General features: G+C 45.7%; 2 protein-coding genes across 8 annotated transcripts in view; one reads left to right on the top strand and one right to left on the bottom strand.

Moving 5' to 3' along the window:
• Nucleotides 1-569: 569 nt before the first annotated feature.
• Nucleotides 570-27,300, top strand: P2RY4 (pyrimidinergic receptor P2Y4). Of its 3 annotated transcripts, XM_044764295.2 has the most exons (3): nucleotides 570-652; nucleotides 1,747-1,844; nucleotides 23,463-27,300. In XM_044764295.2, the coding sequence occupies exon 3, from the start codon at nucleotides 23,470-23,472 to the stop codon at nucleotides 24,526-24,528; it is 1,059 nt and encodes a 352-aa protein (XP_044620230.1). In that variant the 5' UTR covers nucleotides 570-652; nucleotides 1,747-1,844; nucleotides 23,463-23,469; the 3' UTR covers nucleotides 24,529-27,300. The 3 variants fall into 3 exon arrangements, with proteins under 3 accessions (XP_044620230.1, XP_070359273.1, XP_044620231.1); XM_070503172.1 differs by lacking the exon at nucleotides 1,747-1,844 and having other exon boundaries at nucleotides 600-652; XM_044764296.2 differs by lacking the exons at nucleotides 570-652; nucleotides 1,747-1,844 and adding an exon at nucleotides 21,328-22,924.
• The window catches only part of ARR3 (arrestin 3), a 34,841-nt gene continuing 7,614 nt past the window's right edge, over nucleotides 649-27,875 (bottom strand). Inside the window, exons 2-20 of one of the 5 annotated variants that reach the window (XM_070503170.1) lie at nucleotides 21,163-21,316; nucleotides 19,819-19,878; nucleotides 18,531-18,689; nucleotides 15,384-17,573; nucleotides 14,391-14,428; nucleotides 14,028-14,106; nucleotides 13,865-13,925; nucleotides 13,618-13,662; nucleotides 8,356-8,555; nucleotides 8,176-8,235; nucleotides 7,924-7,991; nucleotides 7,118-7,253; nucleotides 6,848-6,932; nucleotides 6,515-6,587; nucleotides 5,997-6,134; nucleotides 4,397-4,480; nucleotides 4,105-4,128; nucleotides 3,869-3,921; nucleotides 649-2,765 (exon numbers count right to left, since the gene is read on the bottom strand). In XM_070503170.1, coding sequence (XP_070359271.1) covers nucleotides 2,752-2,765; nucleotides 3,869-3,921; nucleotides 4,105-4,128; nucleotides 4,397-4,480; nucleotides 5,997-6,134; nucleotides 6,515-6,587; nucleotides 6,848-6,932; nucleotides 7,118-7,253; nucleotides 7,924-7,991; nucleotides 8,176-8,235; nucleotides 8,356-8,555; nucleotide 13,618 — 936 coding nt within the window. In that variant the 5' untranslated portion in view covers nucleotides 13,619-13,662; nucleotides 13,865-13,925; nucleotides 14,028-14,106; ... (3 more) ...; nucleotides 19,819-19,878; nucleotides 21,163-21,316 and the 3' untranslated portion in view covers nucleotides 649-2,751. The other 4 variants (XM_070503169.1, XM_044764290.2, XM_070503171.1 and 1 more) reach the window with 4 other exon arrangements.

Genomic DNA, 27,875 nt, shown 5'->3' with positions numbered 1-27,875 from the left:
GCTGGTGTCAAATCTCAACTCCCAGGGCAGCTTCTAGGAGACACAGAAGAGGAATTCTGATCTTAGGATCCCTTTCACCTAAAGGCAAACCAGGGAGCTACTTTGGGCTGAAGTTAGTCCCATTTTCCCTTAATTATCAGTCAGGCAGAATAATTGGCCTGACCATTAACTCAGCAAAGGAAGTTTGCCGTCTTTGTACACTCCCTACCCCAGCAAAGCTAGGAGAAAGGATATGCTCCACACTCCTCTTCCTTCAGTGGAGATGAATTACATCTGGAAGGAAGGGCGGAAGCCGCGTGCCAGAATAGCTGAGTGTGTGTGTGAATTGTGATGCACAAAAGAATAAAAGGTCAAGTTCAGAGACATGATTCTGGACCTTTGCACTATACAACAGGGAGGTGAACCTTACCCCCACCTCACGATAGGACAAGCCAAGGTTATCCAAAAGAGTAAGCAGTGGTGGTTAGCTAGAGACAAGAGTGCAATGGAAGTATCATAAAGAGAAATGGGTATTACACTTTTCACCTTGTAACTGGTTTTGGCACTGGTCTCAGTAAACATTGCATTGAGGTGTCTGGGTTTTTCTTCCCCCTCTTCTGCAGAGACTCATCTGGACAAATGAGAAATGATGTAAGGGACCAACCAGAAAGTGGTAAGAACCTTTCTGACCCAGAATTAGTAGATAGGGATAGAGCCCTCTGAGGTATGATGATGCTTCCCTTGGACCAGGAACCCTAGAAGCCTTGAACCCATGACCTTTCTGATCCCTGACACTGGTAATCCTCCCAAGTAAATAGAGCGCAGTAGACCCTCCCCATAGAGATTGAGCTCTAGGCATGCCAGAAGTTGTAGTAATACCTTACCTTTTGTTGTTCAGATCAGTCTTGTTACTCACCAACATGGTGATGACATCATCACCACTTTCTGCCCATAAATAATCTACCCACTAAGCTGTGTCCTTGAAAGAATTGATGTCTGTGATTGAAAGTGTTGCAGAAATTTGAAAGATTTAGTGGAGATTTGGAGAAAGTAATGTATCTGTCCTTCCTCTCTGCTAGTCTTACCAGCCTCCCTATTGTGTCCCTCAATCCCTTTTTCACATAAAACATGGCCTAACACCCACTTGTGATGTCATAGATAACCACTGCAATAGTTGAATCGTGAACGTAGCTAGGAATCGGGCTGCAAAAACGCTCCTGACCAACTGTGTCCCATAGCTGCAGCTAAACTTGCATAAAACAAGTGTTTAGAAAGAAGGTGGAGAAAGAAACTAGCCTTTTAAAGGCCAGAACTTAATAAAGGCAAAATAAAAAGAGTCAAGGAAACTGGATCCCTAAAAAGTGACTGCTATGGCCACAAACCAAGTGGCCTGCCATCCTAGGACAGGTCTAGTCTCAATACATGGTTTTGATTAAGGAAGAGCAGCAGATTTAAGGATTCAAGGCCGCTTGGACTTTGCGTTCCAGTTGGAGATTAGATGAGGGCAGAGCAAAAGAAACAGCACAGGGTTTGGTAATTTGGGGAGGCTTCACATTTTTCTTTCCCTTCTTTATCCACAGATAATCTGGGGTGGTGCTACCCTACTCTGATGAATAGGCCTAAAGGGTTGAGGTGTAGGGTTATTGATATGAGAGTGAACACTCACTATTTGGTCCTGTACATGATCTTAGGAAGTCAATTCCAGTGGTTGCCTGCAAATGAGAGTCACACACTCACTCTGTACCACTCCTCTACACCCAATACCAGGCAATCTTAGAAGTGGAAGTGGAGAATGGCTCTTGAGAAGATTGTCCTGGCTCAACTTCTCAATGCTTACACTAGATAACTTCAAGAAGAGTCCCTGGGTGAGTCGGCCAAGGAAGGGGGCAAAAATGTACTGTGTGATGCCTTCCTTGGTGGTGGGCTCACCTGGCAGGTGCAGTCGAAGCTGTTGTACATGAAGTGGATGATGATCTTTGTCTTCCCCACTTTGAGGCATATAAGTAGGTTAGCCGTCACCCTGGGCGAGGAGGAAATTGATTCCCCAGAGAACCCCCTACTCCATTCCATACCGTCACACGTCCCTATCCCCAAGGCCCAACCCAGACACCCACCACTCTGCTCCCCCAGGAACACAACTTTGTATTTGTGTACAGACTGATCCTCGGGTCTGGTTTCCGGGTGGTTTCCAGGCTGAAGCTTTGCTGTGGGCCGCATGTGCGAAGGCATACAACACCAGCAGGCGAGCGGCACTCGCTGCCTGAGGTCACACGGTGGTCTCCGCTCAACCAAAGCTGGCCACCTTCGATGTAGCCCCAAGGCCTGGGCACACGGCCATGCCCCCTCAGGCCCTGCCTGCAGGCCTTGCAGCTCCCAGCAGCTGGGGCAGTGGGTGATCACTGATGGAGTGGTGGGGTGGTGGCGGGGATGGCCAGGGCGCAAAGGGAAAGTTGAAGGACCCACAGAGGGCGAGTGGCCATGCCAGAGGGAATTTGGGGGGTCACTTAGGGAAAAGCACCTGCTACAGAGTAATCTAATCACTGACAGGGAGAGAGGGCGCTTGTTCTTGTTAGTTCCATTACCCTCCAGGAGGCAGAAATAGCAAAGAGATCACCAGGCATGTCTGGACAAGCCAATTTATTAGAGCATTACAGAGCGGCTCCCACACAGAGGCACCAGAGCAAGGTGCTCAGCTCCCCTCATCTCCCTCTGCCGCCAAAGCCTCCTGGCTCTCCTCCTCGCCGGGCTCCTGACGAGTAAACTCCTCGATGACTATGTCCTCAGAGCTTGCGAAGCAGCAGAGGGGAATGGAGGGTTAGAACAACTTTCTGAGTGTCCTCCATGTTCACTCCTTTTCCTGATCCCAGAGAGGTGATCCCTTCCCTGCTTCCCAGCTGAGGTCCTCAGCCCCCTCTCAGTAGTCTCCCACCCCCAGCCCACCCCCATCAAGGACACTGGCTTGTTTCCCTTTGGTCCTTCCCCAATCTCCCAACACAAAAGTCCCCCATGATTGCTGGAGGGGAAATAAGAATGGAAGGTGGGAAAGAGGCTTGGGATTAAAGAGTGAAAGAGGGAAGAAGTAAGGGGCAGGGGGGTGGAATGAAAGATGAGGGGGAAGCATGCTTCCCAGAAGAGCAGGGGGTGGAGAGGGCAGGTGATGCAGAAAGGGAAAGGAGGGCATGTGAAAAACACTGAACTATGACATCAGGCTAAACCATATGTTTCCACTGCACATGTGTTGAGAGCAATACTCCAGGGAAGCTTTTTTTTTTTTTTGAGGAAGATTAGCCCTGAGCTAACTGCTGCCAGTCTTCCTCTTTTTGCTGAGGAAGACTGGCCCTGAGCTAACATCCCTACCCATCTTTCTCTACTTTATATGTGGGACGCCTACCACAGCATGGCTTGCCAAGTGGTGCCATGTCCACACCTGGGATCCGAACCTGCGAACCCCGGGCCGCCAAAGTGGAATGTGCGCACTTAACTGCTGCGCCACCGGCCGACCCCCAGGGAAGCTTTTTAACATTTCCCTCGTCATGAAATGGAGGGTGGCCATGGGGGAAGGGGGATGTGGCTTCCAGGCCTACATTTCCTTACCTAGCAGCCTCTGTAGCAAGCATGGAGAGGGAGGGAAAAATGGAGCTGAAGCTGATACGGGGCTCTTCAGTTCCCTGAAGAAATGTCTTGTTACTGTCCCCCCTCCCTTATTAACCTTCTCCCTCCCACACACACAATACACACACACACAACTTCCCCTGAAAACCTAGACACCCAACTGCCTATTGCTAGTCAATCTCTACTCAAACTGCCAGTCCCCACTTCATGAGATCAGAACTGCTTGGTCCCCAACCCTCAAAACTACCGTTCCTGTGAGCCCCACCTGGTCACTCACCTTGTGATGGCTTTGGATGCATCAGGATTAGGGGCAGCTCCACACCAACATCGCTGCGAGGATCCCAAGGTGGAGTTACGGGTCTCCATCTGAGTCCACTCCCTGAACCTCTCTCCCTCAGTTTTCCAGTCCTGGGATGCCCTCAGACTCTCCCTCCTCACTCTTTTGGTTTTTGGTCTCCTTATCTCCTCATCCTCCCCTTCCTGCCCCAGTCTCCCCTCCCCACAGTCTCTTACCTGGCCGTCAGGTCACCTAGGATGCTGAGGGTAGAATGACACCCTAAAATTAGCAGCTGGCAATGGAAAGTGGCAACCTAATTTTACTGGAGGTTGAGGGATTGTAAGGCCAACTCAGGCACAGAATGGGTTTCTGGAGGGGACGATGGCTTGCTCACTGAGCTCACAGGTTTGGGAACCTGGTCTGGGAGAAAGGGTGGGGAACAGCTTGACTGGGTCAGTACAACTGGGAGGAAAACAGAAGCGAGACAGATCCAGCCCCTGCCCAGACAGATCCTGAACCCTCACTCACCCTCCACAGGACACCATCAGGTTGACTCTGACTTTGTAGGATACTAGGATCCCCAGCAGCTCCTTGTCCATTCCAGGTCGAAGACTGAAGGTGGTAGTATTCATTGTTGTGTGTTGGGGGGGGAGAGTAATTCTTTCAGTCCCCCAGTCCCTTCCTGTGCATTTTTTGTCTTGTAACAGGTCTCCCAGGCTCTAATCTCTCCTACTCATTGGGACCACATTTCTCTTCCTAAAACCACTTTTACCTTGTCACTCTCTGCTCAAGAGCCTACCTCTCTGAATGTAACTAGTCTGATTGGCTTTCATGACTCTTCATAATCTGGCCCCACCTGGCCTCCCTAACTTTTTCTGCCCTAAGTCCCTAACACCTGGGATACAACCTCAGCAGAGCCTCTCTCCATGCCTCAGAACATGCCATGCAGATTCCCACCTTCTAGCCTTTGCCCATGCTGTGCTGCCAATCTAGAATGCTCTTTTCTTCCTCTGTTGATATCCAGATCCTACCCATTCTTCAAGATTCAGCTCATTCTATCTCTGCCAGGAAACTCTCTCCAGCTGTGCTGGCTTCTTTTAACTTCTATTGGCTTTATAATCTGAACCACATGTACTAACATTTAACTGTTAGATTGTATTTTCACTCCTCTTTGTTCCTCATCTAGGCCATAAATTGACTGAAGGCAGAGACTGTCATAAACTTCTTTGTATCTTCCCACGTTGCTTAGCATGGGAATGAGCATGTAACATGCTCAATAAAAAAACTCGCTGATTGAAAAGCAAGACACAGAAATCTGTATGATCTTGGGAAAGTCTCTTCATTGCTCTGGGATGCTGATCTTCTATCTATAAAATAATGCTGTTTGAATGATTTCTAAGAGTCTTTCTAGCGATAACAGTCTATAGCTACATGACTGATAAGGCATGAGGAGAGGTAGGGGAATTAACACTTGTCAGATGGTTTTTGGTGGGAGACATCTAACACTAGGACCTCTGAAGGCATAGGACCAAATGAATGACTTGATAGAATTCTATCAATTCCTATCATTCTCCTTTTTTGTCCTCCTTTTCCTCCATTTCTCATCTCCTAGTCCTCTACTCCATTTCTATCTATCTTCCCTAGAGAGTAGCTACTGTAGAGATTACAGAGTTAGAGCCAGATGCCATGTGATAGAATCCGTTCTCCCTCTGCCACTTGTTAGCTATGCAAGCTTAGACAAGTTCCTTCATCTCTCTGAGCCTCAGGGTCCTTAAGTGTAAAATGGAATAAGAACGCCTATCCACCCTACTTTAATAGGATTCTTATGAAGATAACATAGTACATGTGTAAGACCTTTGTGAACTGTGAAGTATTATACAACGTAAGGAATTTGTCCTCTCCACTTTTTCCTTTCTTGTTGCCTTTGACCTAAGCCTGCCATTGGTCCCATGGGTATTACTTAGCTTTCCGTTGGCCCTCAGGCCCAGAGGGATCTCTGAACACTAGCCTAGGGACATTTTAAAAAATAAGTAGGCTTCATTGAAGGTGAAGCCTTAGAACTATACATATAGCATGCAGAATGTGTTAGGGATAGAAAATGGAGGTTGGGAGTTACATTTGAGCTTACATCGTGCTGGAGGCCAGATTGGTATCACCATGCTTGAGTTTGCCATCCAGTGCCAGGCCCTGTTTCTGGCACTTGGCATCCAGGAGTGGGGTGACCGCAAAGCTCTTGGAGAAGCTGGAGTTGGCAGCTATAGTTTCCCTTTGAAAGGAGAAGAACTTAGGCTAGGCTTGCCAACTAAGGGTACCTTCATTCTCAAGAATATCTTGCATAAGTTCATGAATCTACTGGAGTATCCCAGAGAGCTGGCTTGTCTAACTGTGGAGAATGGAAGAATTCCCTCTGGTGGGAAATCCTTATGCCCCTTCCCTCTCTCAGCATTTTGATGATCCTCTTGTAGGTATTCTCCCTATAGTTCTCCTGGGAATCCCTCCCTTTCTCCATGTCAGCCCTCACCTTGACCTTCCTCAGTCCTGGGCTCTTACCCACTTCCTTCTTACCCCAATTCCTCCTCTGCCTCCAGCCCTCTTCCCATCACCCCACCCTTTGGTTCTCTGACCCCGGCCGCAGCGCCAGCTCACGTGAACTCCTGAGTGAACACAGTCTTGGTGTACTTGTCTAGTGAATACAGGACAACATCTGTGGTCTGGTCAACTGAACAGCCAGGAAAAGCACATGACGATAATCAGTCAGTAATCCTCAAGACCCCGACTCACTGCCCTCAGGAGTGACCTTATACATGGGCACACTATGCATGATGCACTAAAATGTGCTCATGGGCAAAGATACTTATATTGATAAGCCTGCATTGGAGGGAAAGCCTAGACGAATGCAGACTGGGTGAGTGGGGCAGAGTTTTGGAAAAAGACCTGTGGATTTGGGACCAGGTGCAGGAAATAGGAAAAGAGGTTCACCTGATATCTTGATTTTTTTGATGACCTTGTTGGTGCAGTTGTTGATAGAAACATTGACAGAGATGGGTTTGCCATGGTAGTGAACCTGAAGTAGGAGGAGAGGCCCATCACAAGGTTGGAATGAGAATGCCTGGGTCAAGACCTAGAATTGCTATTCCGTTAGTGCTATCGCCACCCTGGCTTACACCCTGTCTACCCAAGTAGGAAATCAGTGAAGAAAGGGTTTCAGAGGGGTTGCGGGGTAGGAGACAGGAAGTGGGGGTCACAAACCTCCCTGTCCATCCAGGCCTGGAGTTGTAGGGGCTGAGCTGACAGAAGGAAGCGGCGGACGGTCTGGGCTGAGGGGCCAGGGCCTGGCTCCAGGGGTGCAAACTGTATTTTCCGAATCACCAGCCTCACGGAGTCTCTGAGTAGAGGCCAAGGGGTTAGCTAGAAAGTCTCCTTTGGGACCCGCAGACCTTTCCCATGCCAACACCATAGCCCAGTCTTTGCTTGGGGAGTAAAGGGGGAGGAAGGCCTCCCTCATAGAACTCCTCTAGACCCTCAATGTAGGTATCTAGACCTACATTGACCTACGGGTCAGCAAACTATGGCTCACTGGCCAAATCTGGCCTGCTGCCTGTTCTTGTATGGCCCACAAGCTAAGAACAGTTATTCCATTTTTAAATGGTTGAAAAAAATCAAAGAAAATTAATATTTCATGACAGTTGGAAATTATATAAAATTCAAATTTCAGTGTCTGTAAATAAAGTTGTATTGGAACACAGCCCTGCTCATTCGTTTACGTTGTATCTGTGGCTGCTTTCGCACTACAATGGCAAAGTTGAGTATTTGCAACAGAAACTATATGGCTCACAAAGCCTAAATATTTACTTTTTTGGCCCTTTACAGAAAAGTCTACTGACCCTTGCCCTAGAGCAAAGAAGAAAATTCAGAGGGGAATCAGAACTGGGCATCTGAGTTGGTAATGATGGTGCTATGGAGGTTAGAAGTAGCGCCACTTCTGTCCTGAGAACAAGAGCTGTTTCCTGGTCCAGGCTGGAGGCAGGGATTTTGGAAAGGACCAAGGAGAATACCTCTTGGAGATTTTCTCCTCCAGGTTTTCAGCACAGAAACTTTTCACTTCAAAGTCAATCCCACAGGCCTGCAAAGGGGCAGAGACAAAGAGAACTCATTTCCAACACTACCCCTCCCTTCCTCATGGGCATGTAAGGAAATACCTGACCTCATCCCTTAGCTGTCTATTTCTTCAGTCTTGTCCACTTGTCCCTCTGTCCCTCCTCCCAGCACTAACCATCTGTCCAACTTTCTCAGAACCCAGACCTCACCTTTCCTGTATCTTCAGGATCTGGCTGCAGTGTCACCGAACAAGGCAGGTTGACAGCCATCTAGAGATGAGAAAGAGGTCAGCCAACAGAAGAAATAGGGACAGTTTTCCCCTATTCTCCTGCTTTAGCTTCCTCTCTTAATTTTCCCTGGAAACCTTGCCCAGGACTTGGGGTCAGTACCTGCAGAGTAAAGGGGTAAGCATTTTCCCCCAGCTTGTGCAGCAGTCGCTCCTGTAGGACTGTGAGAGGCCCCTGGGGGCTGGAGGGCTCAGGGGGGACCACTTGCTGGACCTGTACATACAGATCCTTGCGGAATGTCAAACCAATCACATCCAAGTCATCATGGCCATAGCGAAAGGCACAAGTCAACATAACGAACACTGCAGGCAAAGGAGACAGAGGGGAGACAAAGGAGTCAGGCCTGAAGGGAAAAGGAGGTCTTAAATGGCTCATAGGAAGACACTGAGAGACAATGTAATATGATAGAAACAGTACGGCCATAAAGAAAAGAATTAATACATTTGACTACAGCAAAATTTAGAACTTCTTTACATTAAGAGTCTTTACAAACAATGAAACAAGTACACACCTGGGAGAAAATATTTGCAACACATACAACAGACAAAAGGTTAGCATTTGTAATTATAAACAACTCCCACAAGTCAATAATAAAAATAAAAATATCTCAATATAAAAGTGTGCAAAGATAGGCTCTTCGCAGAAGTGCAAAATGGAATGGCCAATAAGATATGAAAACATGTCCAGTCTCCTAAGTAATCAGATAAATGCAAATTAAAACCACAATGAGATAACATTTCACACCCATCAGATTGTCAAAAATTTTAAAGTCTGACCATACTGTGTCGGTGAAGATCTGTAGCAATAGGAGTTGATTACGCATTGCTATTGGGAGCATGTATTACTACAACCACTTTGAAAAACTGGCAGTATCTAGTAAAACTGAATCTGCTCATATCTTATGACCTAAGGAGAATTTAGAGGAATTCTTGCTCATGTTTACAAGGAGTTAGATATGAGAATGTCCATTGCATGAATGTTTGTCATGGCATAAAATTGGAAGTAATTTAAATATCTATCAATGGGAAAATAGGTAATACAGTTGTGGTATATTCATATAGTGGAATACTAAACTGAGTTTAAAATAAATAAACTAGAATTCCATGTATCAACATGGTTAAGTCTCAAAAACTATTGAGTAAAAAAAGCTAGCTGCAGGATGATATGCACAATCTGATACTGTGTATATAAAGTTTAAAAGCATATAGAACAATACCAGAGTTGCTCACAGACATATCGATATGGAGTAGAAGTATAGAAACATCGTGAGAATAATAAACACCAAATTCAGGATAGTGGTTACCTGGGTGGAGGCAAGGAGAGAAGGAGGTGGGAGGGAGGAAGAGGAAGGGGATTAGGGAAGGATGCATGGAGTCTTCAGTTTGTTGCTGTAATTCTTTTTAAAGCTAGGTGGTGGGTAGAGGGTATTCATTACGTAATTCTCTAGGGTCAGAATCCCTGGGCTTGACTATGACTTGTACAAATCCCTTCAGTTCTCTGAGCCTCAGTTATTTCACCTGTCAATAATAGGACTGCACTAAGAGCTCTACATATGTTATTTAGACCTGCCACCAATCCTCTGAAGTATTATTATGTCCACTTTACAGGTAGAGAAAATGAGCTCAGAGCAGTTAAGTGACGGCCCAGGATTTCAACCCAGGCCTGTCTCACTCCAAGGCCCAGACTCATGCAGGCCCAACTTAACTCATGGGACGGTTGTGAGGAGTTGATGTATAAGAAATCCTTTTGGAAATTGTAAAATAATTATAAATGTAGATGATGATGATGATAATTGTGGGAATATTGGCAGAAATGAAACAGTTATAATTGAATGCATACTTTGCAGCTGGTACCTAAGATTAGGGGCAGATGGAAAGCCTCTTTAATGCCCTCATGGAGTGTGGCATGGGGCACAGAGGGATACCTGTCCAAGGACAGAGTGACAGATCAAGGGAAGGAAAGATGTCGAACAGGGATGGAGCATCTTATTTCTATCAGGAGCCCTTTTAAAAGATCTTCTTTAAAGAAAAGAAAAGAAAAGTTTTCTGTAAAGAAAAGAAGACTACCAACAGGCACCCACTAGTAGAAAGCAACTTATTTTAGTATTTTTAAGAGATCAAAATATTGAACAACCATATTGTCTGCTTTTAAAATTAAGAACAATAAAAATTAATCTATATTCAAAAGATACAACAAAGACTGAAAGTGTGATAATGGTAGTGTTTATAAGGACTGGGGCAATGGGCAGCCTCATACATCGCAGGAGAGAGAGTTAATTGGTACATTTTGGAGGGCAATTTGGCAATGGAAAGCTTTAAAAATGTGGGAATGCCCTTTGGCCATTCATTCCTTTTCTAGGCATTTAGTCTAAAGAAATAATTGGACAGGTGTGAAAAGATATATATACAAGTGTGTGCTTTACAGAGTTCTTTATAAGAGCACAAAATGTCCAACAATTGAAGATTGGCTAAAGACGTTATAGCACACCCATACAATATAGTACTAGGCAACTTAAAAATTCATAGATTTTTATATGTTGACATAAATGAAAAAGAAGATTAGAAAAAATTATGTATAGTATAGCATTTTTAATAAAAATATAGAATTTTTGCACAGAAAATATGAATAAATATGAACTAAAATATTATTAGTGAGTATCTCTGAGTGATAGGATTGCAGTCTCTCCTTCATCTGTACTTTCTAATTTTTCTATAGTGAAGACAAACTTAACAATTTTCAAAAGATAAAACAAATAAATTCACCTTGGTTCTCAATTACGACCAATTAAAGTGGGAGAAGGGAGAGAGAAAGAAAATGAAAAGGAAAAGGACAAAGGAAAGGAAAAGACAGAAAAGATGAGAAGGAGAGGAAAAGAGGTGGCTGGAAGGAAGCAGGGGGAGGGAGGAAATGAAAGAAATGAGGACTAAGACAGGAAAAGATCAGGAGGGGTGAGGCAGAAGAGTATGGAGTAACCTCTGAGGTGAGGGTGTTAATCGGATGAGTTGTTCTTGGCACATCTTGCAGTTGGCATGTGGGGAGGGTATCACCACCTCCCCCAAGATCTTATTGGCTCTCTGGCAGTTTAGAATCATCCTTTTTTGTGCTAGGAAATAGCTTGTTTTAATTTTTTTAATTCAATATCTATTCTAAAGTATTAATTTATATTTGTGTTTATTATGCAAATAATACTTATTAATTGTTTGAAAATCAGAAAATATAAACCAAAAGATAAATCAATGCTCCACCATTATACATCATATTCCAGAGATAACTGCTATTAATATCTATTGTGTTTGCTTCCCAGCTTTGTTTGTTTCTATAAACCTAAGGCCACCTTAGGCCTTTTATGACTTCTCTCTCATTGCCTTTTTGAAATTAAACTTTTTATTTTGTTTATTTTTATTTTTCTGTGTGTGAGGAAGATTGGCCCTGCGCTAACATCTGTTGCCAATCTTCCTCTTTTTACTTGAGGAAGACTGTCACTGAGCTAACACTTGTGCCAGTCTTCCTCTATTTTATGTGGGACACTGCCACAGCATGGCTCAATGAGCGGTGCTAGGTCTGCACCCAGGATCTGAGCCTGCAAACCCTGGGCCGCCGAAGCAGAGCATGTGAACTTAACCACTATGCCATCGGGCCAGCCCTAAACTTTTTATTTTGAGATCATCATAGATTCACATGCAGTTGTAAGAAATAATACCAAGAGATTTCAGATAGATTTTTGTTATACAACACTTCATTCACGCAACCACATATACTGCCCTACAACCGGCCGTTATCACTCAATGGTATAGCGTAAGTGTATTTTACATGAGTAAATCCACTTCGATAGAAAAATAAGTTTCTTTATAAAAGTAACAAAACATATAAAAGAGCTAAGGAATAAATTTAAGAAATATTTGCAACTCGAATGGTAATACAAAACTCTACTAAAGGACATCAGAGTGGGATAAAAGGAAAAAACGTATCTTATTCCTGGATCAACATGCATTTTTTAAACTAAAGATTTCTTTCTGTAGGTTATTCTGAAGATTTTGTAGGGATGTGAAAAAATTATTTAGGTTTTAGCAATACAGAGTAATTGAGAGTCTTAAATAAGTTGTGTAATTTACTGTCTTGGGGCCGGCCCAGTGGCTCAGCGGTTAAGTGCGCACATTCCACTTTGGCAGCCCCGGGTTCGCCAGTTCAAGTCCTGGGTGCAGACATGGCACTGCTTGGCAAGCCATGCTGTGGTAGGCGTCCCACATATAAAATAGAGGAAGACGGGCACAGATGTTAGCTCAGGGCCAGTCCTCCTCAGCAAAAAGAAAAAAAAAAAAGAGGAGGATTGGCAGATGTTAGCTCAGGGCTAGTCTTCCTAAAAAGAATACAAAAAAAATTTACTGGCTATACCCCAAATTTCCTCTGATATTGAAAACTGGCTGGACTCCTTAGCCACACTGTGTATTCTGAGAGATTAAGGCGATTTTATTCCACAATATCGAAAGGTTACATCTGGACTAGTATTTATCAGTTTGTTTTGAGCCTTTTTCAGTTCAAAACCAATTTTCAATCTAATTGGATCACAGAGTAAAAATTAAAAGGAAAAAAAGCAGTGAAAAATGTTTCAGTGTAATCTTGATCTAAAGAACTGTGGCCAGAGTAAAGTCTCTTGCTGTTACTTGCTGTAGTTATTGTTTTTTCTGTGTGGGTTTTTATTTTTTTCTGTTTTACAGAAAAGATAAGGGGTTTCCCTACACAAAAGGAGAGTTGGAAAGACATATACCAGAGGTTGGAAAATGGCTGCCTGAGGGTCACATTTAGCCTATGGAAAAATAAAGTTTTTTGATCTATCCAAGCATTTAAAAATCTTCTAATTAGTTGCCAACATTTGAAAATCAGGAAATTTGCATAAAAATATGGATTTCTGGTGGAGTGGATCTTTCCATAGGTAGTCTAAGCCCATGTCCAGATAACAGCAAAGCAAAAATTTTAGAAATAAACTATTTTAATTTCAGCACATGTAAATTTTGTGTAATTTTGAAAAATAAAATTTTATTTGTGCGTTAGAAATATACCTATTTTGAATATTATTTGGAGAAGGGGCATCATAATCTTTTCAGACTTTGGGCTTCTAAAGATCTCCTTCTGACCTTCATTTCCAGTTCCTCTTTAAGGATCAGAAAATGTGGCCACACTGGGCTGGAACTCACAGTTCTTAGCCCCCACCAGATAGGCATTCACAGTTCCCACCACTTTTTGGTTTTCTTATACCCCTCTGGTCCACTCGTCCAGTCCACTCATTCAGGTTACTTGTCTGGCATCTGTGATGTTTCAGTTTGGGGTCCTTGGCACATACCAAGACCAACAGGGACTTTTACTTACTCTTTCGGCCTTTTAAGTAATCAGGGTCAACCAGGACTACACCATCTGTGGAGAGAGGGAGAGATGGCAGGCACCCTGGTCAGGAAAAGTTCTCAGACCATGAGACAGAAGTTGATCCCCGAAATGGTTCCTCCCATTTTCCCCTTAAATTGGCTTCCTCTTCTGCATGGTCCTTTCTTGGCTTTCTTTCACTCCTTCTCTCCCATTCCCTTCCCCTCAGGCTCTTTCGTTTTTTGGACTCACTGACCAATGGGTTCCACTGTGTCCACATGATCCACGAAGTCCCGTTTCCCCAGGTAGATGGAAAGCTGTTGTGGAACAACCTCCCATGTTATTTTCATAATCATCTTTGAATGGATCCCTTTGAATCCCCCAACCCAAACCCCTGAGACCTTGAAGGATATACCCACCTATCCCTTTTACCCTCTTATTTGCCCAGCTGGGCCAAGTTCTCTCACCTTCCCATTGGAGCAGGTCTTCTTAAACACTCTATGAGGAGAAAATCAGAAAAAGGATAGGGAGAGGGATTGGGAGATAAGGGAACAGGAGAGGAAGGGAGAGGAAAGAAAGGTAAGTGAAGAGAAAAGGAAATACTCCTGGGATTAGGAGAAGAGGTCCAAGGAGCACGAAATGGCGCAAAGGTAGAGAGAATTGGGGTAGAGTCCAAGCCACAAGTTGCAGAGAGGTTGGAAATCCCTCTACCCTAAAGGCAATTACTTGAGTTTGGGTAGGCGACAAGTCACAGAATCAGAGAATTAGAAGTTCTTACTTACTTGGAGGTGTTGGCCATGGAGTTGATGTTGAGCCTTTTCTGGAAAGAGGGAAAGAAGGAGGAAGGCTCAGTCATTTAGTCTTTATTCTCCTTACCCGACTCTGGTATACCACCCAGACACACCTAGTGAGGTGCAACCTTTCCTCCTTAGATAGATACCTCACCACCATCAAGTGACTCTTATTCTCCCTCCTGCCAAGGTTACTTATTCAGCCATACTCTCACCCATCCTGGACATGGGGAAAAACACTCCTTATTTCTTACAAATTGTTGACTAACCATACTGTCTATTCTCCAGAAAGGGCTGGGCTTCCTGGAATAGCTGGGGCACTCTTGAGAGCCTTCAGAGAGAAGGAACTTGTCTAGAAAGGGGCTGGAGAGAGGTCTCCATCCAGAAAAGTGTGAGGAAAATTGGACTGGATGAGGCTGGACATGATCTGGCACACAGAAGGCACCAAGACGTGTTTGTGAGATACAAGAATGAATGGATGAAAAATGGATTCTGTCTGCTTTTGCTCCTGCAATGGATTCTGAGCCTGAGTTCAAATCACAGTGGCCTTAATCCTCAGCTAAGGAAGAAAGATGTGGGAGAGAAGGGGTTGGTGCCTTCATGCTCTTGGTTGTTGGTGGCAGAAATCTCTATGAAGGTTGAAAGCCTTCTTTGAACCCATTCATCACCTCCCTAGATTTGCCCATCCTTATCCCCATCCATGTCCCCAGGTGCTAGGCCTTGGAGTAGGGACCCTTAGAGAGAGGAAGATGTCTCTCTAGTGTTTCTCTTTGATGCATATTAGGTTTGGCCAAAGGAGTGAGCTTAGGGGAGCTTCCAGAGGTCTCTTGCAGGGTGTCTCAGCCTGAGTGCCTGCCAGCTAGCTTGTCAGGAAAGGTGCCCCTCAAGTGCTCCTTGATATATTAAGGGGGGGAAGGGATAGTGCTAAGGGAAAGGGATATGGGACCTAGTATGGGCTGGAAATAGAGGACTTTGGACTATTACCTGGGGAGAGAGATGAAGCTCACATACGTCTCCAGCTCTGGTTGCTATGCTCACCTCCCCAGCTTCTTATACTCAAGGTCCTCTGAGTGTTTAGATTGGTGGGGGTCAGGGGAGAAGAATAGGGTTCTGACAGCGGGGGGCGGGGGGGGCATAAAACACTGTTTTATAAATAGCTCAGGTGCCAAGAGTTTGGAAAGCAGATTAGTGGCTAAAAGATTAGTAGCTAAAAGATTAGAAGGCTCTTGCTGCTGGGACAGGGTGGGGGTAGGGAGTTGAATCTGATGGTGTTAAAATCAGGGGAGCTTGAGAAGGGAAACTACAGGGTTTTGGCCTTGTGAGGCTTTGAACCTGAGCACTGGGATCAAAGGGGAGTCAAAGACATTAAAGGAAAAGCATGATGAGGGCTAGAAATAGGAGAGCTCAAAGTTTAGGCCTTTGTGATTCTGAAAGGAGAGCCTTGTGTCACACTTATCTTTCTATATCTCTTGATCAGCCATTACAGGCCACACAAAAGCCAAGGGTATGGGAAAGAGTACCCCTTCCCCAGCCCCCCACCGCTTGGGACTTGGGACTCTTGAAGCTTGATGTTTAGAAACTCTGATTATCCCAGCTTAGGTGCACAGCAGGAGTAAATCTCCTGAATGGGGGTGGGGTGGGGAATGGGAGGCTGAGTGTATTGAGCTGTGTGCACATGTCTGTGAGCCTTGAACTTCTCTTGTTGGAGAGGAAAGTAACAAAGGATTCTTGGCCCAGGGGCACGTTCTCCTGGCAAGATATTGTATGTGGAGGGATTAGGCGATTGACATCTGTATCACCCCCACCTAGAGTAAACCCTACCCCCAGCTCTCTTGACTCTCTCCAATCCCTGAAACTAAGTCCGTGCTATAGGCTCTAAGCAGCTTCCCTTGCCTCATATGACCGCTCATGGAATTAGAGATATTTCTGTCCTACAGCTGCCAAGACCCCCACAATGGCAGCAACAAAAGTAATCTTCCTTTCTTGGCTGTCCTTCCCATAGGGCCCAGCCCCAGGCCCAGGCTTCACAGACATGGAGAATGTAGAGACAGAACCTCCAAGCTCTGGGGATACAGGACCCTTCCCCCTCTCACCTCCCCGTTGAGCTGGCTCATCTGTAGTATCTATCTGTAGACGCAGCCCTCACCCTTTGCAACAGGTGTCCATTTCTCAGAGGATGCCTATGGCTGTGGCTAAGAGGGCTGGGCCTTCCCTGCCTCCCGCTCCACACTGTGGGTACTGGAAGGCTGTCCTGTATTCCCTTTGCACAGCTACCTATGTTAGCTTTTGCCATTCCTTGCCAGTATGCACCCCAGGGCCTTGTCATTTAGTTGCTGTAACTCTCTTCTTAGGGATTTTCAGGGAAAGCTAGAGGCCCAGACTGCAGGGACCATAGTGGGATTGAAACTAATGCTGGACAGACAGGAAAGAGTCATATACTTGCCAAGTTTGGTGTCTGTGGGGAATGTGAAAAGTCAGAATGAATGTACCTTTGGACTAGCCCTCAGCTCATTTTTGTCTTTAGACCCACACTTGAGGCTTATCTCCTCTTTCAACTCAGGTCCATGGTCCTCTAGCAGAAAGAAAGTAGATCTAGTAGGTCAATTAATTCATTATTATGATTGAACTGAAATCATTCTCTCTTTTCCAGGAGTATGTGCATTTCTTGACTAAAATATAATTCACAAACAATAAAATGCATAAATCTTAATTGCACAGCTTGATGAATTTTTACCTCCTGTGGTAGGCTGAATAATGGCCCCAAAGATATCAGGTCCTAATCCCTGGAACCTATGAATGTTGCCTTATCTGGCAAAGGGGACTTTGCAGATGTGATTGAATTAAGGATCTTGAGATGGGAAGATTATTTTGGATCATCTGAGTGGGCTCTAAATGTAATCACTAGTCTCTTTGTAAGAGGGAAGCAGAGGGAGATTTGACTACAGAGATAGAGGGCAATATGAGGACTGAAGCAAGATGCTGTGCTGCTGGCTTTGAAGATGGAGGAAGGGGCCGCAGTCAAGGAATGCAGCTCTAGAAGCTGGAAAAGACAGGAACACAGCTTCTCCCCTAGTCTCTCGTGGTTGCAAGGTGGCTGTTGCAGTTCAGGCGCAGCCCTGCTGAGATCTTGATTTTGGCCCTGGGAAACTGATTTTGAACTTCTGACCTTCAGAACTGTAAGAGAATAAGTGTACTGTTTTAAGCCACCAATTTTTCACAGCAGCAACAGGAAACTAATACGCCTATATATACACACATATAACTGCCACCCAGATCAAGATATAGACCATTTCCATTGCCCCAGAAAATTTCTTGTGTCCCTTTCACTTAGTAGTCTCCCAAAGAGAGCTGTCATCATAGTTTCATTTTGAGCAAGAGTATTTGCATTTTATGAGGAGACAAGAGTGAGAAGGCAAAGGAATGCATCTCTAATTATGGAGCTTCTGGCCCCTATGATAGACTGATGGGAGAGGTATTTTCAGGTCCCTACCCACCCTCACTCTGCATCCCCAATCATATTCCCAACCAGGACTTCCAGTTAGGAAGTGATGATCAGCTCTCTGAGTGAGGAAGGGGTTGGTTATTCATTAAGGTGTTATAGCAGATAGGATTGTTTATCAACTCAATAGCCAACTCCCCCTTCCTTCTTGTGGGCAAAATCCCCTTTTTTTAGGTAGTCCACCCTCCTCCACATAGTTCTCTGCTCCTCTAAGCTAGTCATGGTCATTTCATCCCTCTTTCCAGTGACTAGTTTAGTTATAGGCATGATGAAATTTAGGCCACTGAGATGTGAGGGGAAGTATGCTAGGAAGATTCTGGGAAAGGTTTCCTGAGTAATAAAAATAAACACACAGGAAGAGAGGCCTTCCTCTCCTACCGTTGAATATGACCATGTTTGGATGCAGTGCCTGAACTGCAACAGCCAGCTTGTGATCATGAGAGTTGCTAAACAAGATGCTGAGGGTTGCAGATCAGAAAGATGGAAAGAATCAGGATTTTTTTAATGACGTTGAATCATTGAATTAGCCAGCTCCAAAGCTGCCCATTACTGGACTTGGATGCAAGATAATAAGTTTCCTTATTTTTCTGTCAGCTGAATTGGAATTTTCTGTCATTGCAACTGAAGCATACCAGCAGACTTAAGTGGAATCTGGACGACAGCGCTGGCTCGGTGAGGGAGGATGGGAAGGAGACAGATGAATCAAATGGTAGAAACAGAAGCTTCCCACGCTGTCCTAGGTGCTGGACACAGCAGTCCTGGTCTCTGCGCTAAAGCTGTTAACAGCCTTGCTGGAGACGAAGAACAGACATTTAGAAAGACTAAACGGACCGCTACAGAAAAGACACCCGGACAAGGCTAACTTGGGTGCAGTTATATGGAGCCAGTCACTTTCTCATGATTTTACTCGTAAGTTTGGATTATCTAGAGTTTCCCGTTACTGCTTCTTTCCATCAAGGCTGAGTGACTGTCTTGTTCCACTCCACACTGCACCTTATTCTTAGCAGGTGACCTCATTTTTTCACTTCCTAAAGAAAACTCAAGCAATTGGGGTGAATTTCCTAACCTCTAACACCCTCCAAATTCACCTATATTTTAATTCCTAATGCCAAAGAGGATGATAACTGCCAGACACTATGCATTACACGCATTGCCTCATTTTCTCCTCACCACAAGATAGGTGCTAGTATCCGCATTCTACATTTGAGAAGATGGAGGTTCGGGAAGACTTATCCACAGTAATATAGCTGGTAGATGACGGAGCCAGAGTTAAACTCTAGGTCTGTCTGACTCCAAAGCCTGCATTTTCCTCACCATTTCACTTACCTTCCCTCCCTCATTTCTTTCTTTCCCTCCCCCTTTCCTTCCTCCCTTCCTTCTCCCTCCCTCTCCTTCGTTGCCCCTCCCTCAACTCAGAGAAAGAGATTAGAAACCATGCCTTTCCTCCTTTTCCTTCTTTAGGCCCCAAGGAAATAGCAAACATTGCAGAGAAACTGTCATCAAGACATTTATGAATATTAGATGTGAGGAGCCAAGAGGGAGAGGACTGGAAAGACTGGAGGAGTAGGGGAACGGAAGGGTATCAGCAACAATGGTATCCATACATCTTATTTATCTCTGTCAGGGGGAAGAAGGCAAGAAACTTTGCCTGACATACTAAATTCTGTATGTCAACGAGATACCCAAGTGGATATGTCCTACAGCAAACAATATATGCAGGGCTTAGATTATAGATGTGGGAATTATTCAATTCAACAAACTATAACTGAATCATTCATTCACTCAACAAGCATGTATTGCACACCTACTATGTGCAAGGTATCTGTTTTCTTAACTCTGAATTGAAAGGCAATTTTTTGGACAACGAGACATACAATTTGGAAAAAAAAGTACCTGCAACATATGTAATCATAACTTTACCTGGAAGACTGTGGGAAAGAGGTTAAGCCAGGTGCCTGTCCTCAAGGAGCGCTGGGTCTGCTGTAGGGGTGGGAAGATCAGGAGGAGATGGACAGAAATACAAATGAGTAGAATTCTAGGCAGTTTGTGATATGTGCCATAATCTCAGTAGAAATCAATTGTGATAAGACTGTGAGAGAGAAATTTTGATTAGCGAGAGACCTGTATGCTAGAGTCTCATTGGTCATTATAATTATTCATAACTTCTAAGTTAAATCATGAAAGATGTTGAGAGAGAGTAAGAGAAATGGTGGAGTCCGGGAAAAGGGGGAGATTGGGGAGAGGGGAGGGAAGGAAAGGAGAGAGGAAAAGAGGCTCTAGGATTAAGCCCTGGGGAAGGGTCACGTTTGGTGGAAGGAGCCAGGGAAAGAGTCAGAGGGGACATCCAGAGGAATAGGAGAACCAGAGTAATGCAAAGTCCCAGAAATGAAAGTGGGGAAGAGTTTCGCAGAAGAGAGTGAGCCTGGTCTGCAGCGTTTCATAAGGCACAAATCATTCCTTTTGGCCCGTGGGGGCGTTAGTAGTCGGGTTGAGGAATGTTGGGCGAGGTCTTTTCCTGAAGTAGCCGCTGGGGGGCAGTGGTGGCAGCAGCAGTGTCCGGGGACCAGCAGAAACCTAGCAGAGCTAAGCCAGTTTGAAGCAGTAGGAGCAGGAAGCTGGCTCAGACTGGGGCATCTCTAGTGTATGGATGGAATGTCCCCATGGGTGTATGCTAAGCCTCAAATCATGCTTGTCCTCCTCTGAAGAGGCCAGCTTCATCCCTGGAACCAAAGTGATAGTACAAAATACCTTGTAGATTAGCAACATCGTATGGTTTACAAAGTGTTTTCACACCTACTAACCAGTTCAATATTCAGGAAACCCTAAAGAGGGTATTATTATCCCCATTTCACTGGTGAGAAAACTAAGTTACAAAGAGGTGTCCAGGGTCGCACAACTAATACGTGGGAGAATAAGGATTTGAATTCAAGTCTGCCTGGCTCCAAACACCTGGACCTTCTATGTAATATCACAGCAGTCAGCTGTCTAGGACTCAGGCTACGACTGCTTCCTCCATGCCTACCTTCTGTGTGCCCCTCACCCTGCCACAGAGCAAGGATCTCCATTCTAGAGCCTCCTTTGAAGGCCTCCCTCCTCCTCTCACTCTCAGGATCCAACTGGGCAACATTTTCAGGACCTGAAGGTCAGGTTCAAAGTTCCCATTGCTTCCCAGCTCCCTTCAGAGTGGATTCTGCTCCAGCCTGCTCCTCCTCCCCGAGAGCACCACTCACCTCATGCTTCGAGTCCTCCAGGCCCAGAGCTTACCTCCTGTGCCTAAGACCTCATGATCACGGAGCCTTAGTTAGCCCCAGGAGTCCCAGGCCCAGAGCTCCTGACAATTTGGTGTTCCCCGGCATTCAGCTCTCGAACATGTAGGCTTGCTCTCTGCATTTTCTCTGCTGTACTCAGACAGGGGCTCCTGGAGTAATAGAGAGGGATGAGCGGTAGTGTGTAGGAAGGGGTGGAATCTGTAAGGGAAGCATGCTGGCTAGCATCCTTGGGGAGGAGTGAACTGCCTCCTCGCCATCTCCTCTTGTGTGTGTAATAGGCATGTTAAATTTGACAGGCTGAAAAACGAACTCTCAGTCTTTCCCCAAACCTGCTCCTCTCGCAGCCTTCCCCATCTCTGTCAACAGTAAGTCCATTTTTCCAGTTGCTCAGGCCAGAAGTCTTGGAGTCATTGTTGACACCTCTCTTTCTCTCATACCCCACATCGGTAAATCTTGTCTCCACTTTCACAATCTAGCCAGAATCTCACAACTTCTCACCACTTCCACCACCTTGGTCTAAGCTACCATCATCTCTATTGGCAGTAGCCTCCAAACTGGTCTTCCTCCCACACCCCCAGCCCTGCAGTCTATTCTCAACGTAAAGCTAGGCAGTGATCCTTCTCAAATGTAAATCAGATTCTGACACTTTCTTGTAAACTCCCAATGGTTTCCCATTCATTGAAAGTAAAAGCCAAGGAGTCCTCACAATGGCTTCCAAGGACCTTCATGATCTGGTCCCCACCAAACTCTCTATGTTTCCTCTTCCTCACAACCACCTGGTCTTTATTCAACAGTCCCCCTAATATTTAAAACAGCACCCTTCTTTGTTCCCCTTGTCCTTCCTTCTCTATTCCCCCTTCCTCCTTTATTTTTCTCTATAACAACGATCACAATCTGTATATTTTACTTGTTAATTTTATTATCTTTTCCCTCCCACTAGTATGCAAGCTCCAGCAGAGTAGGGATTTTTGTCTGTTTTGTTCACTACTAGTGAACTATCAGTGCCTTGAACTTGATAAAGCACATAGTAGGCTCTCAGGAAATATTTCTTTATCCTTCCTGGACTATGGCCAGGGGCTTAGAAAGGCAGCTAAGCATAGCAATTAGGACATGGATGCCTGGTTTAAAGGCACACCTGCCTGTGTTCAAACCTTGACTGTACCACTAATTAGCAAACTACTTAAACTCTCTGTGCCTTAGTTTTCTCATCAACAAAGTAGGGACAATATCTTCTTCATAGAGAGCCTGTGGGGCCGTTAATAAGTATAAAGCACTTAGAACTATGCCTTGCACATAGTGCTGTATAAGCATTTGTTATAATTATATGCACATGGAGTTAAGATTTACATCAGTAGTTCAGATTTTCTAAAATTTTTCAATATGTTATCTTGCACTTGCCCATGTTAGTATTCATTTCCCACGCTTCTGCACACTTGCACAGATTTGTACAAACTTCCTATAGTTTTAGTTATCTCCAGTGGCCTGGCTCTTCATCTGTAAACTCAGACATTTCCTTGTATATTCCCTCCTACAGTCATTTAGAAGCTGTTAAATAGTAATCTCGCTGGGCCGCAGTTTCGCAATCTGTACAGTGAGTGGGTTGGACTAGAAGATCTCAATGAGCCTTTCTAGCTCTGACAATCTCCCAGGACAGGAGGAGGGGTAGGCCCCACCCCTAACCCCGCCCCCTTGGATATGCCCTTTGGCTGCCAAAGGGAAGGGTGACAGTCAGCTGGGCTCAGCTTCAAGGGGACCAGGTAGGAGACGTGCCAAGTTTCTTAGGTATGGGTGGCGATGGGTTTCCTGGGCTAGACCAGGCTGGGGGAAGATGTCAGAGGTAACTGTAGTATGGAGACACAGGGATGAGGGTGAGAGGAGAGATGAAGTCACCATGTGGAGAGATGCCCTATTCACAGGGACACAGCTGTTGTGATGAGCTAGGAGATAATTTGGGTCTGGGTGTCTTCCCACATTGGACAGTCCTGGTAAGTCTCCACCCCCTTCAGCTAGCCAAGCTCTGAAGGACAGAGTCAGCTGCAGAATGAGAACAACCCAAATCCGCTGACTGCCCTCCTGAGCCCCAGCACTGCCTACTGCCCACCACTCCCCGGGCTGGACCAAGAGAGCTTGGGCAGGGGCCAGGCTGGCCTGGGTTGCACCTGAATGCACTCCTCTCAGCTCCTCTAATGCTTCAAACACTGCCCTCCCCATTCTCTACTTTTTTTGCCCCGGGAAGGGGCTTGGGGGAGGGCAGGGAAATCCAGTCACCCTCACTTCTGCCCTTTCCACCTTTAGGGGGACCATGGCCAATGCAGAGTCCTCGTTGCCCACAGCCCTAGGCCTGACCACAGATCCTGGCACAAGTGAGGTGGAGCTGGACTGCCAGTTTGATGAGGAGTTCAAGTTCATCCTGCTGCCTGTAAGCTACGCAGTTGTCTTTGTGCTGGGCCTAGGCCTCAATGCCCCTACCCTCTGGCTCTTCCTCTTTCGCCTCCGACCCTGGGATGCAACGGCCACCTACATGTTCCACCTGGCCTTGTCAGACACTTTCTATGTGCTGTCACTGCCCACCCTCATCTACTATTATGCAGCCCGCAACCACTGGCCCTTTGGCCCTGGGCTCTGCAAGTTCATCCGCTTTCTCTTCTATTGGAACCTCTACTGCAGCGTCCTTTTCCTCACCTGCATCAGTGTACACCGCTACCTGGGCATCTGCCACCCGCTGCAGGCACTACGCTGGGGCTGTTCACACTTTGCAAGCCTTCTTTGCCTGGCAGTTTGGTTGGTCGTAGCCAGCTGCCTTGTACCCAACCTGTTCTTTGTCACAACCAGCACCAAGGGGGACACCATCCTGTGCCATGACACCACTCGGCCTGAGGAATTTGACCACTATGTGTACTTCAGCTCAGCAATCATGGGGCTGCTCTTTGGCGTGCCCTGCCTGGTCACTCTTGTCTGCTATGGGCTCATGGCCCGGCGCCTGTATCGGCCCTTGCCAGGGGCTGCCCAGTCATCTTCTCGTCTGCGTTCTCTCCGCACCATTGCTGTGGTGCTGACTGTCTTTGCTGTCTGCTTTGTGCCTTTCCACATCACCCGCACCATTTATTACATGGCAAGGCTGTTGGAAGCTGACTGCCAGGTGCTGAACATTGTCAACGTGGTCTACAAAGTGACTCGGCCCCTGGCCAGTGCCAACAGCTGCCTGGATCCTGTGCTCTACCTGCTCACTGGGAACAAGTATCGACGTCAGCTCTGGCAGCTCTGCAGTCGTGGCGGCCCCCGGCCCCCCATGGCTGCCTCCTCCCTGGCACTGGTGTCCCTGCCTGAGGATAGCAGCTGCAGGTGGACAGCCACCCCCTAGGACGGAGGGTGCCCTACCCCTAGGGCAGGTACATTGTAACACTGGAAGCCAGGAAGTGAGAGAAAAGGGGGTGAGTGCAGGGTAGAGGCGACGGAACCTAATAGTGACATGTGATGATATGGCTGCTTCCTCCTCTTTTCCAGGCCCTGGAGAGAGGCCCTCACCCTGAGGGTTAGAGGAAGCCAGGGAAGTCATGTGTGATGCCCATAAACCCTTCAGCTGGCCTCTCCTTTTTAGCCAAAGTGGGTAGCAGCTGCTCTTCCTCCTCTACTTCTTTCTCTTTGTTTCTGTCCTCTTCCTGGGGCCATTTGTCCTGTTTCTTGATCCTATAAGCCTTCCTGGAAATCTTCCCCAGTCCTCCTTCCCCCTCCCTTTTCCTGCACATCCTTGTGTAGCATGTGTTCCTCCAGACCAGAGCATTCAACTGGAGGGGTGGAGAAGCTGAAGTAATCTCAGGATTGGCCTGGCTTATCTGCTGGTGATAGTCAGAGTCAGGAAGTGGGGGCAACAGTATATCACAGATGCCAAGGATGTGACATATGTAGCAACCACACCCACTTCCTAGTTTCCCCTCAAAGACAGGATAGCCTTGCCTACCAAGGTGCTAAAATAGGGCACAATCCCAGACAGCCTGCATGTCAGGGTCCCCACATGCAGCTGGAGGCATGGCACTGTTGAACTGGTGTATAGCCACGAGGTAGAGAGGGAGCCCTGCGTCATACCATGGGGCGGGGGGACCCTGAGGAGCCCCAGGGGGTGGGGCCCAAGCTGATAGCCTTTGGACCAGAAATGGGGATGGACCTCCTTTATGATATTTGCTGAGAGCATATTTGACAGCTCTCATACTTAATGAAAGGAAGAGGGGATGGCTCAGAATGAGAGGGAGGAGCTCTTGTGTCTATGGCTGTAAGTTCTGGCACGAAGGGGTGGAGCAGGTTTGTGCAGTGGTTGGGGTGGTGACAGGGATCGATGCCCAGAGCTGACTCTGCACTGGCCTCTCCCCTTTCTCTAGCTTCTGCCCTAGATACGTGATAAATCTGTAACCAGCTGTTGCAGATCAAGCTTTAGGATTTCAAGGCCAGGGCAGGGAACTGGAACTGGACGGCTCCCCTCAGAGTCTCCCATCCAGTCACTTCCCACCAGCGTGGACTTAGTGCTTATGGGCTTATGGGAGTTGATGGCGGGGGGTGGGGTGGGGGCGGCAGAGTATGGAACTTGGGGAGCTAACCTCCAAGCCTTGGGAAATAAGAGTTTCTGAGCTGGCATTTGTGAGAAGGGTGGGCTTACACTTCTAGGCACCCCCTCTGAAATCACCTTCTAGCGCATTGGTCTCCTGAGTCTTCAGCCTTCCCTTTTTTTTGCCCTACCCTCGCTACCCTTGCTGACCTGTCTCTGATCTCTTACTTGCCTATTTGCTGCTAAGGGATCTCTCTGGAGAGGAAGGTTGGGACTGGTCTGCAGGAAAAAAATGACTTCAATGCCCTAAGTGCCTCTTTGCATTCTTTTAAGTGCTCCCTCTTCCTCCCTGGATATCCAGAACCTGCCTGTTACCCAGGACCCCTTCTGTTAGGAGTAAATGAACTGACCTTCTTCTTAGTCTCCCAATCTCATGGCCGCTGCCTAGACTGTTACATACCCTGTTCCTCATCTGCACTCTCTCCCGTTTATTCCTGTGATCGCAGCCTCCTTGCCTATCATCTCTCCTACCCATCAGTCCCACCCAGTAAAGCTGCTCTCTCCATCACAACTGACCCAGCCTCCTCCCTTTCTCAAGTCCACTTAGCTTTTTTATGCTTAATTGAGACTAACTGGCCAGACTTTGTGGTCTGCTACTTTAGGGCTGCCTTCTCTCACATTCTCACTTTAATTAAATGCCTTGACTTTCACCTTAGGCCAATCTTCTTCTGTCCCCTAGGACTGGAGAAGATAGCAGATGAAGCCAGAGCACAAGGCTGGCTTGACCCACTGAAACTTCATGTCTTTGAACTTCATCTAAGCCCCCATTCCTCTTAGCTTGCTGACTTCCTAGTGAACATTCCAGAGCAACTGTTTCCTGTCTTTTCTACCTTCTCAAGGCCCCAACTTCATCCTACCCTATGACCCCTTAAGAGTTACCTTGCCTCCTGCAAAACTGAGATCTAATACCTCAACTTCTCTCTGCTTCATTCACGTTAACTCTACTTCTATATCCATCTTGTCTTTCTCCCTTTCTTCCCTCCAGTCCCAGAATAAGAGGTGGCCCTCTTTCTAGTTCCTTTGTTTATCCCTCTTCATCATTTTCAGTCTCTTCCATAACTGATTTCATCCCATCTGTAAAAAAAAAAAAAACAACTAAACAAAAATAAAGCGTTACCACTATTACCTTGACCCTGCTATCTCTTCTAGCTACCCTTCTATTCATCTTATTCATTTCATTGTCACATTTCTAGAAAGAGTACCATAAACCTCATTTCCTCACCAGAGTCACCCCCTTAACTCTCTAAATCTGGTTTCCTTCCTACACTTTTCTGTACCTATAACACAAATTACCTCATAAGGAAGACCTTTAATGGTCTTTTCTCTACCTTCATCCTCTTTGACTTCTCTACTTCACTTGACCCCGTTGCACGTCCTCTTTAAAATCTTTTATAAAAACATTAAAAAATTCCACTATGACAATATCAAAGGAAATTTTGAAATAAAATATTCATCTATACTTCTAAACCCTAGACAATTGCTCTCATTTTTCCATGTTCTGTGCTTTTTCAATTTGTATTATATATATATATATATATATATATATATATATATTACACAAGTGTAATCATAGTGTATGTATATCTTAAAATTCTGCTCTTAAGAAACTTTTTATTGTAAATACTCTCCTTGTGCTACAGTCTTTCATGTTTATCATTTCAGTGGCTGCATAAAATTACATTTTTGTAGGCTATATTTTATTTGACTATTCCCCTATTATTGGGCATTTAGATAACTCCCAATTTTTCTGTGCTTTGAACATCTTAATGCGTATGGCTTTTTTCTTCTTTGTAGTTCTGTTCGTAGGACAAGTCTCCTGGAGTGGGATTACCAGATCAGAGCATGAACATTTTTATGGATCTTGATTTCCAAAAGGACTGCATAAATTTTCAGCGCCACAATAATACATGAGTGTTCCAGTTCCCTTGCAGCTCTAGCTTGGACTTTATAAAAATCTTTTTGGATGGCTTAAACAGTATTCATCAATTTCATTTCCTTGATACTCATGGGATTAAACACTTTCCCATAGGCTTACTATTTGCATATCCTCTTGTGTGAACTATCTGTTCATATCCTTCTCCAACTGACATCTTAGTGGTTTTCTTATATAT

The sequence above is a fragment of the Equus asinus genome, chromosome X, assembly GCF_041296235.1.
Source record: "Equus asinus isolate D_3611 breed Donkey chromosome X, EquAss-T2T_v2, whole genome shotgun sequence".
NCBI lineage: Eukaryota > Metazoa > Chordata > Mammalia > Perissodactyla > Equidae > Equus > Equus asinus.
Note: the sequence above shows the minus strand (reverse complement) of the source record. Positions and strands in the feature narration are given on the sequence as shown.